A 16,898-nucleotide genomic window follows, 5' to 3' on the forward strand; every position below is an offset into this window, starting at 1 on the left:
TTTATACTACGAGATAGTAAGCCTAACGCTTACTCACCGGTGGAACGTAGACAATATAGCTGATACAGATATAACGTATTTGAATATTAATACTACAGACAAGTACTCATTATTTTTGCAGTGACGATATAACACTTATACACGTTTATTGGTAACTTTCATCAGTTTTGCTCTTCATTTTAATAACTTTGCAAATAAGCAGCATCCATATTACTTGGTTCTGATGCTGCATGGTGTAGATGCTTTGTACATGTAACTTATATTGTTTCATGTTTTTTGTAAATACTTTTTTGAGTTGTAGCTGTATACTGTACTGTTAGCATGTTTTAAAAGTAAGTTGAAGGGGATAACTCTTTGTTTGAAGAAATTGAAGCTCTCGTAAACGCCCCTTCCTCAATCGAGACAGGTCTATAGATACATGCATATATAAAGGTACATCTTGGTAGGTCAAGTCTGATAAGGCGGTAGAGAGAGAACAATAACACATGAATTACAGTATTTTCAAAGAAACGGATCGATTTTATTACAATAGTAGTGATTTGTGATATGTAATCACATTGGGTGTTAGGTAGGACACATTGATCTTGATGCTCTTGACAGGTTTGGTTCTCTTGAGGATGACTTATTTCTCCAGTTTCTGAAGCATATCTCACTGCTTCTAGATCTGTTAGTGAAGAAGAAGTCTTTATTTATATACAATACATACATTTGAAATAGTGTGGTACATTGAAAAAGGTAATGTCAGGTACAAATTTACAGGTTTACAGGCTTTTCATAATTACGTCTTCTTTCATATCTGTAATATAGGTATTTACATAGTTTTCCAAGTAATTGTTTACACGAAGATGACAGTAGCGTTTTAAATTTATGCATATTTGGATTATTGCAAAATGTTGTTGGTAAATACAGATGTCTAATATCGTTGTAATATTCACATTCTAAAGTAAAATGATATTCATTCTCTATACTTGTTTCACACATGGGGCAGAGTCGTAAACGTAAGTCAATATCAGCCCATCTATCTTCGTTTACCTTAAGTCTTAGTAGCCCGGCTCTAAGCCTTATCAAAACATTTCGATATTTTTTTTCAGTAATAATGGAAAGGTATTTTTCTGGTTCCAGGAGACTTTTAAATTCTTTAAACAGAATGTACCTAGTACTAGCCTTGATAGTACTATTCCATGATTGGTAGAACATATTTATCAAAACGTTTTTAAAACTATTCATGAATGATGGTTTGTCGCCAACAGCTTGACTGAGCCAAACTTCTCCGAATCCGTGAGAAAATAATATGGAACGAATAGAAGAAGCATAGTTATGACGACTACACTTGTCGTTATATACAAGCATATTATAAGATTTTCTTGGTATCCTTTCTTCGTCCATTTCAATCAGTTTTAGCCAATACTTTACAGAACGACACATAGCATTTACATGTAGTGGGTACCGACCGCATTCCCCATACACAATAGCATTTGGGGTTTGCAAACCAACGTTAAGAAACTTCTTACAAGCCATAATATGCACTTGTTCTATTTTTTCAAATCTGTCTACACCCCATATTTCCGCACCATATAAAAGAATAGGTTGAATCTGAGTATCAAATATTTTAAAGAAAACTGAAGGGTCAACAAAACCAATCTTCCGTAGATTGCGAAATATTTCCATGAAAGCTCATTTACCCCTTGATGCTAGATCTGAAACACATTGGTTCATCTTTGATGTATATAAGAATACAAACCCAAGATATTTATAGGAGTTAGCGGTTGAAATACGTTTGCCTTTATAGAACCGTTAGTGGACTATCAATTGCCAAATCAGAAATAAATCCGAAGATAAAAATATGTGCATGATATTTGTGGAAAGTGCAGAATACCCAATAACAATACTCACCGAGTACAAACACCAAAGGACAATGTAGATGATTTTTAGCGGACAAAGCCGACAAGCAAAGAATTCAGCGCGATCATTTCCATTTCAGATTTAGGCAACACTGTTAGTCACGTTGTGAGTACACCTTTGAGCGAACACGTAATGGTTAGGTTAGGTTATTTGTTGTTTAACGCGGCACTAAACAATATTCCAGCTATATGACATCGGTCTGTAAATAATCGAGCCTGGACCAGACAATCTAGTGAGCAGCGATCCACGCAATTGAGATACGATGACATGCATCAACCAAGCGAGCCTGACCACCCGATCCCGTTAGTCGCCTCTTACGACAAGCATAGTCACCTTTTACAGCAAGCATGGGTTGCTGAAGACCTATTCTACCCCCGAAAACCTAATATCAACCTTTATTGATAGTGATACATAAACACATGCTTGTCAAGTATTCGGAACTGTAGACCCGATTTGGTATGAATATTAAAATGGTTTGGTTGGCATTGTCGAAATTTGAAATTGTGTGGCATTACGATGAAAAGGGATGATGGTTTGGTTTTGCTTATATTCTTTTCCATTGCAATCTTGCTTGTGAGTGAGGTGAATGTGTTTTTATTTAGTTGCAGAAACGAACAATGCCTCGTGAACACTGGAGCCATCAGTTTGACTACTTCGTCAGCCTACTTGGATATGGTGTTGGATCTGGAACATTCATCAAGTTTCCTTTCTACTGTATGCGCAATGGAGGAGGTAGGTTGTGTGTGGCACCAAAAAGCTTCGAACTTTTAAATGTTAATAATTATAGTGATTATTCCCCATGAACTATTTACATTAAGGGGATCCTTGCAATCATTGTACATTATATACTCAACAGCAAAAGTTCCTATGACTCCAATATCTTAGTGTATTTTTCAAACAAGTAAAGTTTGGTTTTCAATATTGTAGTACATGTATGGAATCAAGTCACAAAACGCAACTGCTACAGTAAAACATGCATTCCATGCAAAAGTTGACTTTTATGCAGGCCCCATGCATTTTACTACCCAAAAAGGGGTATAAAAACATGTGGGTTAACGGGATTCCACATACATTGTTAAGCATCGTACTGACAACAACCACTCAGAAAAACAACAAAATTACGCAATTATTCAACATTACGAAATGCCACGCCTGTCCGAAAATGAGCGTCTGCAAGCCATTGGTATGCTTGAAGCAGGATCGAGTCAACGTGATGTTGCAAGACAATTTAACGTCCACACAAACACCATTCGGTGTTTTATGGCAACGTTGGCAACAGACGAATGCAGTCAGAGACCATCCTTGGAGTGGCAGGCCACGCGTAACCAATAATCGACAAGACAACTGGATTCGAACAACACACCTACGAAATCGATTCCAGCCAGCAACATTGACTGCAAGAAGCATCTCTGGCCTTCGACGAATATCTTCACAAACATTACGTCGTCGGCTCAGACCGTCAAGCACGTCTACAGTGGTGCAGATAGCGTCTGTGCAGCGTATATGCTGGACGGCAATGCAGTGGGGACAAGTTCTATTCACTGACGAGTCTCGTTTTCACCTCAGCCACAGCGATGGACGGATTTGTGTGTTCCGACGTCGAGGTGAACGTTACGTCAATCATTGTGTCATGGAAGAAGATCGGTTCATGGTCGGCAGCGTTATGGTATGGGGTGGGATTACAGCAGGACAGACGACCCGTTAGATAGTAGTAGAGGGAAATCTCAATGGACAGCGCTACCGCGACGAGATCATCGGCCCTGTTGTTCGACCGTTTTTGCGTCGTCATGGCACAGGCATTACCTTTCAACATGACAACGCCCGTCATCATATAGCTCGACTTATTCAGGATGATTCTCTTCAACAAAACAACGTGAATGTAATCCCCTAGCCGGCTCGCTCCCCTGATTTCTCACCAATCGAGCACATGTGGGACGAGATGGATCGGCGTCAACAAAGGTTCCACAGGCACTTCAGGAACTTCGAACATGCTCCAGTAGATATGGACATATATCACACAGAACTTTCTGCGACGCCTGGTACATTCCATGAGACGAGGATGTGTTGCTTGCATCGCAACCAGAGGTGGACACACACGCTATTGATTTGTAAATTGACATTTTGGCATGTTCATGTTTTTTTTATGAACTCACGCATCTTCTGAAGTCAGTGTAGCAAATTAAACCATTTGAACACTTACAGGAGTCTTTTATCTGTTGCAAAGCGAAATTGGTAAACAACATAATTTTGCATTACATCTTATGCAATGTCACAGGAACGTTTGTTGTTCAGTATATATGTGCGAAAGATCATTTTACCAAATGAAAATGTCGCATCTAAGCATTTGTTGAAAAAAATAGGTTCATGTCAGAATGTGCTTGAAGTGTGCCAATAGGGATTTTAATAGAGATTGTAGTACATGTTAGGTGTGGGGGAAGGGGCACAGTTTATTTATAGGGGAACATTACTGACTTTTTTTATTCTTATTTTTTACAAAGGAGCATTTCTGATACTCTTCCTCTTCTTCACAATAATCGGAGCCATTCCATGTGTTTTCCTGGAGATGACTATTGGCCAGTACTCTCAAAGTGGACCTATTAACGTCTGGAACTTGTGTCCTTCTTTCAAAGGTATATATCGACGCCTGATTCTACTACCAACACGTACATAACTGAATATATGTATACGTATAGATCTGAATCGTTTTAGAAATGGGGAGAGATGTGGTGGCGGGGGAAATTAACCTTCGAGAATTTCTCCCAGAGAAATGATCAGTTTTCAGGCATATGATTGTCTGTATGATCGATTACGTCATTTGATTGACCAAGAAGTTATGACTGCATGTCAATTCATTCGTTTACAAATCAACAACCAACAAGGCAATGGTGAAGTCCCTGACCAGGGATTTATGTTATCAGATGTATTTATTCTTGAGCTGAGACTATTTGTGAATCACAAACATTGCTTTTGTATTCAATTTGTATGCTTGAAACCTCGTGGATCTTACTCAAGTCAGCGTATGCAGACTATGCCAAGAAACAGCAAAAAAGTAGCTTTGACGATGATTGACTGACAGATGAATGCTAAAGCATCAAAAACACGATAAGCTGCTGCTCAGCATATTGCTTTATGCAGGTGAATAACAGCAGGTCGTGCCCAGCTCCGAGCAATCTTTTGTTAATATATACACTGAAGACAATTATGAAATATATCTCAATTGGCCCAAAAATTTGTGTCCACGACAGATCTAATGGATCTATTGCTACTTCTTATGAACAATTACAGACAGACAGTCATTTTTAGTATTGTTTTGGCCACGAGGCCCATTTGACAGTGAGACTTTTACAAAGGAGTATGTTAGGATCAGTTATAATTAATTCTATACAGCTGTAGACAAATTACGTTTTTCTTTCGACACTATATCTTAAACAATAGCGAGTCTTAAAAAGTATGTTGGTATTTTTGGTTTTTGGAAGATGTACAAATGGTTGGTTTTCGGTTACTGGCACTAAGCTATACTAATATCATAACTTTGTTATCTTCAAAGCAGCTAAATATTTAAATTAAAGATATCAGATCTGAACTTTGATAAGGATCTTTGTTTTTGCGGAGATGATAGGGCATGTAGATGGAACTCGGATGCAATATTTGATTTAAAAGTCGGTTTAGTTAGTGTGCAAAAGTTTGTTACTTGATCAGATGACCATTCTTGATAGTGAATGTCTTTGCAAAGTTCAAATGGACAATTAAAATGAAAAGATTGGTTTCATAAGTTAGAAAGAAAATGCACATAAAAAAAAATAATTCTGTAGATGCTCCCCCGAATCTCAATCATTATCAAATCAATCCCAGTTCTTTTGCAAAATAAATGATTTGTTTTTCCTACATGAATCTTGAACATAGCACTATCTTCAATTATAGATGACTGTTACATGATTGACTAGTGATTAATTAGCGGTAACACTGAACACTGAAGCATGCTACACTTGTGTGTTTTCTGACCAAAAATGCTTACGGCACTCAAGTTTTCCTGAATATGTAGATAACGGTTTAAATTGTCAACATAGAAAGCCATTTTCCATTGTCAGCATTGTTATTCAAATAAATGATGTCATTACATGTAATATGGAAAACAGTGTTACCGATGCACGAAACAATGCTTCTGACTATGCAAGAATGAATGTGCAGTGTTCTATAGTATAACATTGTTGCAATACAAAATAGATACGTTTTCAACCTTGAGCGTTACATGCTTCCAAGGAGAATAACTCTCCTAATGTCATGCATTTTTTAAAAACTTGTTTTATACAATTCACAAAATCCTTAAAAAGGGTCAAAAAGGCATTTTGAAGAATTGAACAGCATTACATATTTAATTGAGATGTCTGAGCAGTGGCCATAAACAGTTTTGCCAATTCAGCTCCCCTATAGCGCATTTTGAGAGTATGGTCCAAACATGCAACATACAATATCGCAAAAAAGGAACACGTTTTGATGCCCACTACCACATAATAAACACAGGCTAACTCAAGCAAAACTGACAAGGTATTATAGATTTTGCGAAAAACCGATCATATGTGTAGGTTCCCACCAGCAACTATATAACGAACTAAAAATAGTGAATAATGTTCACAAGAAGTTTCAGGTTTCAGTTTTAGCAAAGCACAAAGGTGAAATGAAGGTCAAAATATATGATATCGCGAAAAACGGAAAACAGTGTTCAGCCCACCGACTAGCTGCACACTAACTACGAAATTTCATCATGTTGATCTCACTTATGTTTCATCCTTTTCTATTACAGGTCTTGGCGTTGGAGCTTTAATATGTGTCTGGTTTTTCATTAGCTACTATAATGCCATATTCTCCTGGTTCATGTATTACCTCTTCTATTCCTTCTCTGAAATACTTCCTTGGGACAACTGTAACAACACTTGGAACACACCTACATGTATATCTAGCAAGGATCTTCGAACTTTTACAAATGTCACTATTCCGTCGTATAATGCAAGTGAGACTGGAATTACTGCCAACATAACCGGGGTTACTGCTGCTGAAGAATTCTGGAAGTAAGAATATACACACCTTCGTACCTTGGTCTACCTCTAGATATACATTACGATTATACTGCTTTTCAAGAACTATACTAAGTACATTATTGAAACACCTCTAGGAGCATTTGCATATATATATATATATATATATATATATATATATATATATATATACACGCACGAGCTTTTGCTTATATATATATGCAATATGTATTGACATGCCATTATGGATATTTGTCTTATATGACTATCCTTTATTTAAGAAATAAGATGTTGGAAATGACTGATGGTCTGGATAATCTCGGTGGCGTTAGATGGCAACTTGTTGGGTGCCTGGCGATCACACATGTGATTTTATTTCTGTGGATTTTCAAAGGAATAAGAGTATCAGGGAAGGTAAGTGAGCCAACAATACCCTCACATGTGTGTAGAAAAGTGCAACATTTGTCACATGTGTGATGAACACATGTATTCAACAGATGTGGATGATATGTAAACTGATCATGAACCTGTACCTTTTTCGTGTAGAATAGGTCTACCTGTGTCCTATGGTCATGGTAAGAGGTGACTGAAATGTATGAGATGATGAGGCTATGTGACTTAACTGATAGCATGCCATCTTACCCTAATGGCAGCATTTGTAAATATTCCATGTCAGGTCAAGACACTGGTATCGCAATTGTAAGGCAACAATCACCACCATCATGAGCCGATGATGCAAAATTAGTTCAAGCATTGTCATAAGCCAATACTTTAACTCACTGTTCTGTTATTATTCAGTTTTGACAATTTTATAATATGCTTTTCTTCTACTTGTTCCTGTATATCAAAGGATACAAAACGACAAATAACACAATACAACCTTGCTCCAGTATCATGAACAAGTGGTACTCATTGGTTGCCTTTAGACACATAAATGCTAAAGTAGATCATGCAGCATTTAACCTCCTGAATTTCACACTGCATATTCTTGGACCAGCTTGTCTACATCACCGTAGGTCTTCCCTACATCCTCATCACAGTGTTTCTCATACGAGGTTGCCTACTTCCGGGATCAGCTGATGGAATATACTACTACATTTATCCTAAGTTTGAGAGGCTTACGGAGCCCAAAGTGAGTTTTTAAGCGTCGGTCATGTTCAATTTGAATCATAGGAAAATTAATTTGCGTACATAACAATACCCTGTAGTAAATAATATCTCCTAAAAGCAGAGTCCATTGTACGATTCAACCTAGATCATAAGCATGTGTTTCTGAATCACTGTCAAATTCCGATTACCACGTATTCGCGAAAAGGTGAACGTATCCTTCCCCACCGGTGATACCCATCAGAAACTAATCAACAAATGCAATGAGTTACTGAGGTAACGAGTGAGTTTGACTTTCGAAATACGATGATTTTTTTCTTTTCAACTTGCAAATTCAGGTCATAAAAATCTTAATTCAAGTTCAAGTTCAAGTCTGTGTTTAGTATATGCGGATTCCGATCACTGCCTTGCAACACTGCCAGTGAATGAAATATCAAAGAACTGCCTGAAGTGAAACAACACAAAAAAAGCAAAGCAGTTCACAGTCATTTTGAAAACAATACCGTTAATTCTTATAACTACCAGCCATATTGGCCCCTTAGAATGCTCTTACAACAGGCATAAGCTACTTTCAATATTTCTATTCTTTAAACACTGATCTGTTTAAGTTATGTTTTATAAGGAAAGTTCACAGACGTCAACAAATATGAGTTTATTTAACTTTTAGGTAAGCCGTAAGATGTTCCTGGCGATAACAAATAGGCAAAATCTGTGGAGTGTGTGTATAACTTGCATATTAACACAACTCACATCCCTCAAACGATGCATTAATAAACTGAAACGCAGGTACCTAGCTTTGCAAAAATAGTATTCAACAATACAAGAGAGAGGCTCTTGAAAACACCATACATCTTGGTTTATGCACATGCAACTAAACCCTCGACTTAATCGAGAGGGTTAAAATATCAGTAACACTTGTGACGAGGGTGGGCAACACTTAGTCATCGGCCAGGCCATTGGGTGGTAGAGGGGATATGACAAACAGCCATGGCAATTCAGAAAAAAATCATTGAAGCATCAGTTCAACGGCAAATACGCAGGGCCACTGGCTTGTTAAGCTGGGGAAGGACTGGTACTGCACTGGTCAAGAGAAACAAGTTCACCACAGGTTATCTGCATAGAGAATTCAGAAAAGACTCCATGCAGACGGAATGTAGTCCAGATGTACGGTTCAAAGCATTCAAATGTTTTTTAAGCTATCGCCAATCAACCAATCTTGCGATCACCAATGGGGTTACAACACCGGTACACATTAAGCACGAGTATCACAGCTGGGCATAGATCTGCGAGGTCTCCTGACCAATGTCAGGGATCCAGAGATTATAATAGTAGAAATTCTCCAGCAACTTTATCACCTCAATTGTTAAGTTCCAAAGAAACTTGCATTCACGTAAATAGTGTGAATTACTGAATGTTAACAAAACGATTATGTTTCGATTCCATTCAGTTACTCACAAAATGTGTCCAAATAACGTGAAATGTCTTTTGTAAGTGATGATAAACACACTAAAACAACTATAAAGTATTCGCCAAATGTTTCAGGGTCTTTATCATGATTTTAATTCACTTCAATGAGGACATACAACTGTTTCAACTGGATAATGAACATTTATTTCTGATTGTTCTCTTTGTTTGCAGATATGGATCCAGTCCTGTAGTTTTGCACTGCATTCACTGGGTATAGCCTCTGGGTGTATAACCTCCATGTCTGGACACAACAGAATGGATAACAACTGCTTTAAGTAGGTTTGGTGTTTGCTCACCCCGTATCTTGTATACAATTTGCAATGTTAAAAAGCATTATCGTGAGTCATATCACAGCGTGCCAGCTTATTGTGAAAGGGAAGTCGAAAATGATGTGTTTACCACTTCGGAGAAACCAGCGAGCACGGTAGGCGTTCTGTTTAACCTTGAAATATAATCAGGGCAATTCCAGGATTCGAACCTACGATTACAGGTTCCCGAAACGCCTCAGTTATGAAACAGGGGAATTTCTATTGAAGAAGTTAATTTGCCCATGCCCGGAGGTTTCACCAAAGTGGTAAACGTCCAAGACCTGCCCCTATTTGGACTTTGTTCCCTCGTGGAGCGTACACGGCATGATATAACTGGAATACTGTTCAAAGCGGCGTTAAACACAACTCTCTCATTCACTCATATGTTGATTAGTGAGAAATGTGTATCTAAAGTGAATCTATGAATGTGCCATGTGATCCTTAAGTCAGTTGCATCTTTAACTTTCCTTTTCTTGCTGTGCATGTTCGGAAGTTCATCAGCCAACCTTTAGTATCATGGTAGCCACACAGTTAATCCTTTGTTCCTTTCAGAAATGCTGTATTGCTTTGCTTGGCTGATTCCCTCTCAGCTATTTTGACTGGATTTGCTTTCTTCACAATCGTCGGTCACGTCGCCTACATACGTGGAGTAAACGTAGATGCTTTTGAGTCATCAGGTCAGTGACCAATAAATACGTAGTTACATTTGTGCTCTGGATGTTATGGATGAATAGGACCTATTTCATAATAATTTCTATAAGTCGTCGCAACTGTCGTATGGTAATTTGGTTTACCTTGTGCACCTTTAGTGGCAAGTGTGTCGACTGTGATGCCCAAAGTTGCTCAATGGTTCGGGGCTTATTACTGGCTTGGGTAATGTGGTGATGCTCTGCTGCTGCAAGTTCACTGTGACAACCTGCGATGTGGACATGTGCATTTGCGTTCTTGAAGACAAAAGGACGACGTTAACATATGTAGTAAGCCAAGCTCAAGCATGTTGTCATGCTAGTAGTGTCCTTTGACTCATCTCCAGGACGTCGTGTTCTCTCTGTCATAATCCCTCCTCATAACATCCCTAAACCCCAACCACACACGTCATATTGATGGGGATTGACGTTGACATTACTTTCATAGGTACGTCTCTAAACATTCCTGTAAACACTACACTTGACTATCATCTATTCCCGCAATGCATACGTCATCTTCACCATGGTATTTCAAACGTGGTATTACTACTCGTACCCTAACACCGGTAGCCCTGTGTTGTCTTTTTGTCCTCGATTCCGAAGACTCTGGGAGACGATCCTATATGGATGTTGTGGATCTTGTACGCAGATGGGCTGCATGATGTCGACAATGAATGGTCTGTTTGGAAACTCTAACAACGTTAGCCCTGTGTTGTCTGTTTGTCATTGAGTCCATAGACCTTGGGTCTGAGACGATCCTATACGGATGTTGTGGACCCTATGCATCCTGATCGGAGGCAACCATCAGTGATTGGCGGATACTCTAAAACAATCTGCTGATCAGATCCTGTTCTATTGGCTACAATAAACATAATCTATCTATTTGAATCACAAACAGAGTCCTTTATCAGCCGTTTCTCGAGTATGTTGCAATTTTAAATCCGATGTCAAATCTATCTGCAATCTATCTTAAATCTGAAATGTATCAATCCATCATCTACATGTACATGAAGTGCCTAATGATATGCATTTCACGATGCCTCCATAATTCATAATGTTCTTTGTAGTTATTATAAAATATCAGCCCTTTAAACTTTTTGTATATGGGTGAATCCAAGTATATTTGAGAATTTGTCAATTTTGATTTATTTTAAAAGAAAATTACCATATTTTACGATAAATTAGCAAGAAACAGATCATAAAAAAGAGAGCCCATTTGGAAACTTTAGATGACATATGCCTTCATTATTAACAAACTATTCTGAATTTTTGAATATTGATATGCAACATTATATCAAGGCACACTATGTTTCATGAGAAATAGCCAATGGCGACGTTTTACTTTAAGCTAGCCGTGGAATAAAACACTCATCTAAATGCAAACATGTTTCTTGTGTTTCAGGTTACAACCTTGCCTTCATCGTTTACCCTGAAATGCTGGCCTCTCTCCCGTTCCCCCAGTCATGGTCGGTCTTGACTTTTGCGACACTGATGATGCTTGGAATAGATTCTATGGTGAGGGAGATGCCTTGGTTAAGTCAGATGTATGCATTCAGAATCTCGTATTCTGATTGGTCAGTTTGAGAGCATGAACTGAAAATATATACATAATATATCTTCCATCACATGTCAGAACTGTTCATCTGCAATCATTTTGTGCTGTTGTGTACACAATTGATTACATTGATTTTTGTGAGTGGCGGGTGCTACCGTTAAAGAATATCTGTTCCTGTAGTGGAAATGTTTCTTGGTATTATTTTCCTCTAGGTTTCCAATAGTTTTTACAAAGGAATTTGTTTCCACACAATACATTTACACTGGCAATATTTATTCAGGATTGAACTGATTCAGTGTGGAACTGATCATCCTTGACACTGCCACTAGGGCAGGACATGATTACCTCTTTCGCATTCACCTGGTGTCAACGCTGATTTTCAGTTATCCAGTCATATAATGTTCACACCCATTGTGCCGTTTACGCCCAATGGAATCTGTTCCGGCAGATAATCGAGAATGATTATTTACTGACGTTAACGTTTCACATTTATCAAATTAGATTATTTCAAGTAAACATTTCCGTCTCAATACTGAAAAATGTTCACACGATAATTTCATATTTGGATGATGTTTGTCTCAGGGAGTAAACTGTCTGTTGCGTGCAAGTGCATATACACTAAAGGATTCTTCTCATAAAACAATAAACATGGAAAGTCGCTCTGTTTGTATCAGCAGGCATTCGTCTTTATATTAAAACGTAGTATGTATTTGAGTGAGTAAAGTAGTGAGTTCGGTTTGACGTATGATGGTGCCAACAAACCGATTGTCATTGTAATGATCACGATTCTAGGATTCGGGCGCATCACACGCTGTCGTGACTAACACTGCAGTCAAATCCGGCGCCATAGACGACTGGGGTGCACGCGCCTATTTAAATCGTAGAGGACCAATGGCAGCAATTATAACCTAATTTTCACCAAAGGGTATAGTGCTGACACACCAGCAATGATAACAGGAGCGAATCCAACGACCATAGGTTTCTGAAACGTCTACGGGACAGTAAATTGCGGTTCCTTAGACGACTGGGACTAATTTGTATCTGAATAAATAGCCATTTGTTTTCATCCCTGTGTGGCAGAGATGTTTAACGTTTATCTGGCCAATTACTATGGCGATTTTTTATGGTAACTAAAACGACAAAACCCCAACCATATTAATAAGAAATATCTGAAAAAGGAAGTGCCGATAATACAATTCCGAACATATCATTAGCATGCGATCACGAATCACTATCAAATATAGATGATACCAGGTGTTCGCTAAAAGATGGCACCCACATGTGGCATCCATTTCAAACGCATGCAAAAGCAAGTCAATTCTTTACCTGCACCACACACGGGAACATATGGAACAAGTCAAACTAGAGAATTACTTCGTCAAATTTGAAAATGCCATCCGCGTGTCCACCATAAACAGTTTTGAAAACTTTCCTTTGGCCTCAAACGTTGCGACATGTAGACACCAAAGTCACCTCTCTTGTCATACGGCATTTGGGAAGTCTTTTGTGGCTTTCATGCTTTATGAGTAGGTGTAAATATGAAACTCACTGGTCTCCTTTATGTTTAGTTTTAGCGGGTATCAGTGGAAGGGAATTGGATATCAGATCATCGGTATAGCTGAAGCCTTAGTTAAACTTCTTTAAACAGAAGAAGGGACACAGTTACTTGGGTTGCCTTAAGTGCATAATTATATAAATACAACTACCACTAAAATTTGATTTACCAATACATGTATATAACGACAATGTTGAAACAATATATATCAAATTATATAAATACATTTGGTATCGAAATTGAAATTTGAAATCATTATGTGAGCCTTATAATGTCATATCAGATCTGTCTCCACAGGTACCAGGCATTGCAACTATCACGGCAGCCTTGGAAGACGTGTTTTCGCAATTGTTTAAGAAGCGCCTCTTCTTCACGTGTGCAGTACTTCTAAGCACTTTTCTATTTGCTCTTTTATATGTATCACAGGTAAAACCATATACACATCTCAATGTCTTTTTCATGTATTGTCTACAAATTGGTTAAGTTACGTTTTGCGTATCAAATGGTTATAAAACGAAAATTGGAGAACTAAATAGCTGTAATTTTATAATTCTTTCAGTTGTGTTTATGTGTGGATCCTATGTTGTACAATACGGACAAATGTGTATCATGTGATGATACCAAGGTAAACTTTGTATACATTTAAGGGTGGGATATATGTGGTGACCCTGGTGGACTGGTTTGCCTACTTTCCCTCTACAGCCTTGATTGCAATGCTGGAATGCATGGTAGTTGGCTGGTTCTATGGTGAGTGTTGAAGTGATGATCTTTATTTTTTTATTGTTTCCACAATTGACACCATGGAATATTTTATAACAGATAAACTTTACCTAAACAACTGAAGAAGACGCTTTCTATAAATAAGATGCACGGTGGCAAACCTGGAGCCTGAAATATACATGAATTACATTGTTTATGCCCCACTTTTGAAACATCAGCATGAAGGTCTGTCAGTCCGTCCGTCTGTCTGTCCTCCATCCGTTTTCTTTTAATGGAGCAAAACAACTAAACCGTTGGATATTTCTCTTTAAAACTTTCATTACAGATCAGTCATGAACTGTGCCTTTTTGTGATTTGGGATTTGTACTTTTTTACATTTTGTTTTATGTCTTCATAATGACCAGTTGGAATGTACTCAAAATGAGAGTTATGTTTATAGACCAGAACCCCAAAACTGTTGAATATTCCAGATGAAACTTTCTATACTCGGTTAGTCTGGTGGTGATCCATGAACTAGTGCCCTTTGACGTTTTTGGATATTGAACACTACTGAAAAGCACCATGTTTAACCTTCCTGAACAACCACATGGTTCATTGAGCGGGTACAATGGAGCGAAATGACTCCTAAAGAGTACATGGCAGAAAATTCAATATTGCGCGCAAAAGGCATGGTTTGTAATCACAGACTGCAACTGTCAGTAAGTGGGCACTGAGGACGGAATCTGCCGAGGAATCCCCACGTACTTAATCCTTTAGAATAGTTTACTTGTCAAATTTTTTTTCAGGTACAGAGAGGCTTCAGGTGAATATCAGTAAGATGTGGGGAAAGAAGATGCCTCGAGAAATGGTCATTAGCCTAAAGTTCGTTTGTCCACTACTTCTGCTCGTAAGCTTCATGATATATTGCTCTTTTGTGTAACGTTACAGACAACATGCTATTTGATAAAACTGACTGAAACAAGTTTGGAAGGTTTGAGATCCAGTTTTGAAATTACTTGAAACATCTTATAAAAGAAAAGTTAAATTGTTGAATCGAAGAATGTGAGAGGTTATCGGTCACTGGCTGCACAACTCACCTCCAACGGATTTGGAGAAAACTTGATTTGAATAAGTGCGAATGTTTTGAAGATGACATAAAGAAGGCAGTTTTTGATATTATTCATATGATTAGGCATATACAGTAAAGTACGGTTATAACGCACTCAAAGGGACTACTAATTTTAGTTCGTTATAACCGTAGTTCGTTATAAGCATATATACAGCATAACTACAGCAAATAGTCGGGACCAAAAAGTAAGTTCGTTATATCCTTCAGTTCGTTATAAGCGTGTTCGTTATAACCGTAGTTTACTGTACTAAATAATTTATATTATACAGTAAATGCCAGTGAGTAAGGAGGTGTGAAAACTCCACGTAATGTCAAAAGATGAGATAGTAACGCGCATCATTCCTCCGAATATCTACCTTAAAACGTCTGGAATAACCCACCCAGGTCATTGATGGTGAATCTTGATTGATTACTCAGTTGTAAGGAAAATGTTCCTTTCCATGAAATTTGGATAAACTGTAATGCTCATAAGGTACCTAAGCAATTAAGACACGTGGACGCTGTAAGCTGAACCTGACGGCGTCTTGTCCGATATAAAGAGGAAATTCTCGATTGAAAAAACGAAATCGACCCTCTTGTTGTACAGCTTGCTGGCATCATTCTGAATATCTATGCCCATATCCATATAAGCGATAACTATAGAGATGTAGATTTTATAACGTGTACTGCCTTAAAGTATAAATCTAGAACTAATTGCAATACAGGATAATTGAAAAGGACAATGTTCTACGTACATTAAATGTTCTTGGACAACATTACTAATATCGATTGAGATCTCAGATACATGTAACATATTTAAACACATTTAACACAACTATTTGTTCAACCTGAGTATTTTGTTCTGTTCATTGAACTGTCACATGTACTAATTATCAAAGTAATCTGTTGTTCCCGAAAGCACTGTCTTACCTTGTTTCACCGCTCATAAACTCTAATTGTATCATATCAGGTTACATTCTGCTACTCTCTGTACTCCTACCGGCCTCCGAAGTATGGGGACTACATATACCCTGCCTGGGCTACAGGTGTTGGGTGGATGATATCGCTCTCATCAATCCTGCCGATTCCTATCATTTGGCTGTGGACGGTTCTCAATAGAAATGAAACTTCACTGAAAGAGGTTCACTTCATGTTTTTCTTTTCAAACTATATTAAATTACATGTTGTAATTTGTGGTACTAAGACATTAATCTGTTGATGTTTCATGTGTTTTCGTAGTTGGTCACAGTGTAAACACTTCATAATATAATATAGCATCACTATAGCCAAAACTTACACATGAAACTGCATATATGAAACCTATAATTCATTATCTGTATATGTTATTAACAACAATGGGATGCGACACGTTTCAGAAAATTAAAAGATCAATGGAACCCAATGAAAACTGGACTGGTTCTACCGGAATGGAGGGCGTCTTACAACCTATGGCAGGACATGAACTGACATCAGTTTAA

General features: G+C 37.9%; 1 protein-coding gene across 1 annotated transcript; it reads left to right on the forward strand.

Annotated features, from left to right (window-relative positions):
- Positions 1–2,519: 2,519 nt before the first annotated feature.
- On the forward strand, positions 2,520–16,898 carry LOC139448019 (sodium-dependent noradrenaline transporter-like). Its single transcript, XM_071229523.1, has 13 exons — positions 2,520–2,634; positions 4,401–4,532; positions 6,704–6,968; positions 7,217–7,349; positions 7,933–8,067; positions 9,681–9,784; positions 10,370–10,494; positions 11,906–12,018; positions 13,911–14,039; positions 14,261–14,360; positions 15,119–15,219; positions 16,391–16,561; positions 16,797–16,898. Exons 1-13 carry the CDS (start codon positions 2,520–2,522, stop codon positions 16,896–16,898), a joined length of 1,725 nt encoding a protein of 574 aa, XP_071085624.1.

Source organism: Haliotis cracherodii, unplaced genomic scaffold, assembly GCF_022045235.1.
Source record: "Haliotis cracherodii isolate W230 unplaced genomic scaffold, xgHalCrac1.p SCAF_7, whole genome shotgun sequence".
NCBI lineage: Eukaryota > Metazoa > Mollusca > Gastropoda > Lepetellida > Haliotidae > Haliotis > Haliotis cracherodii.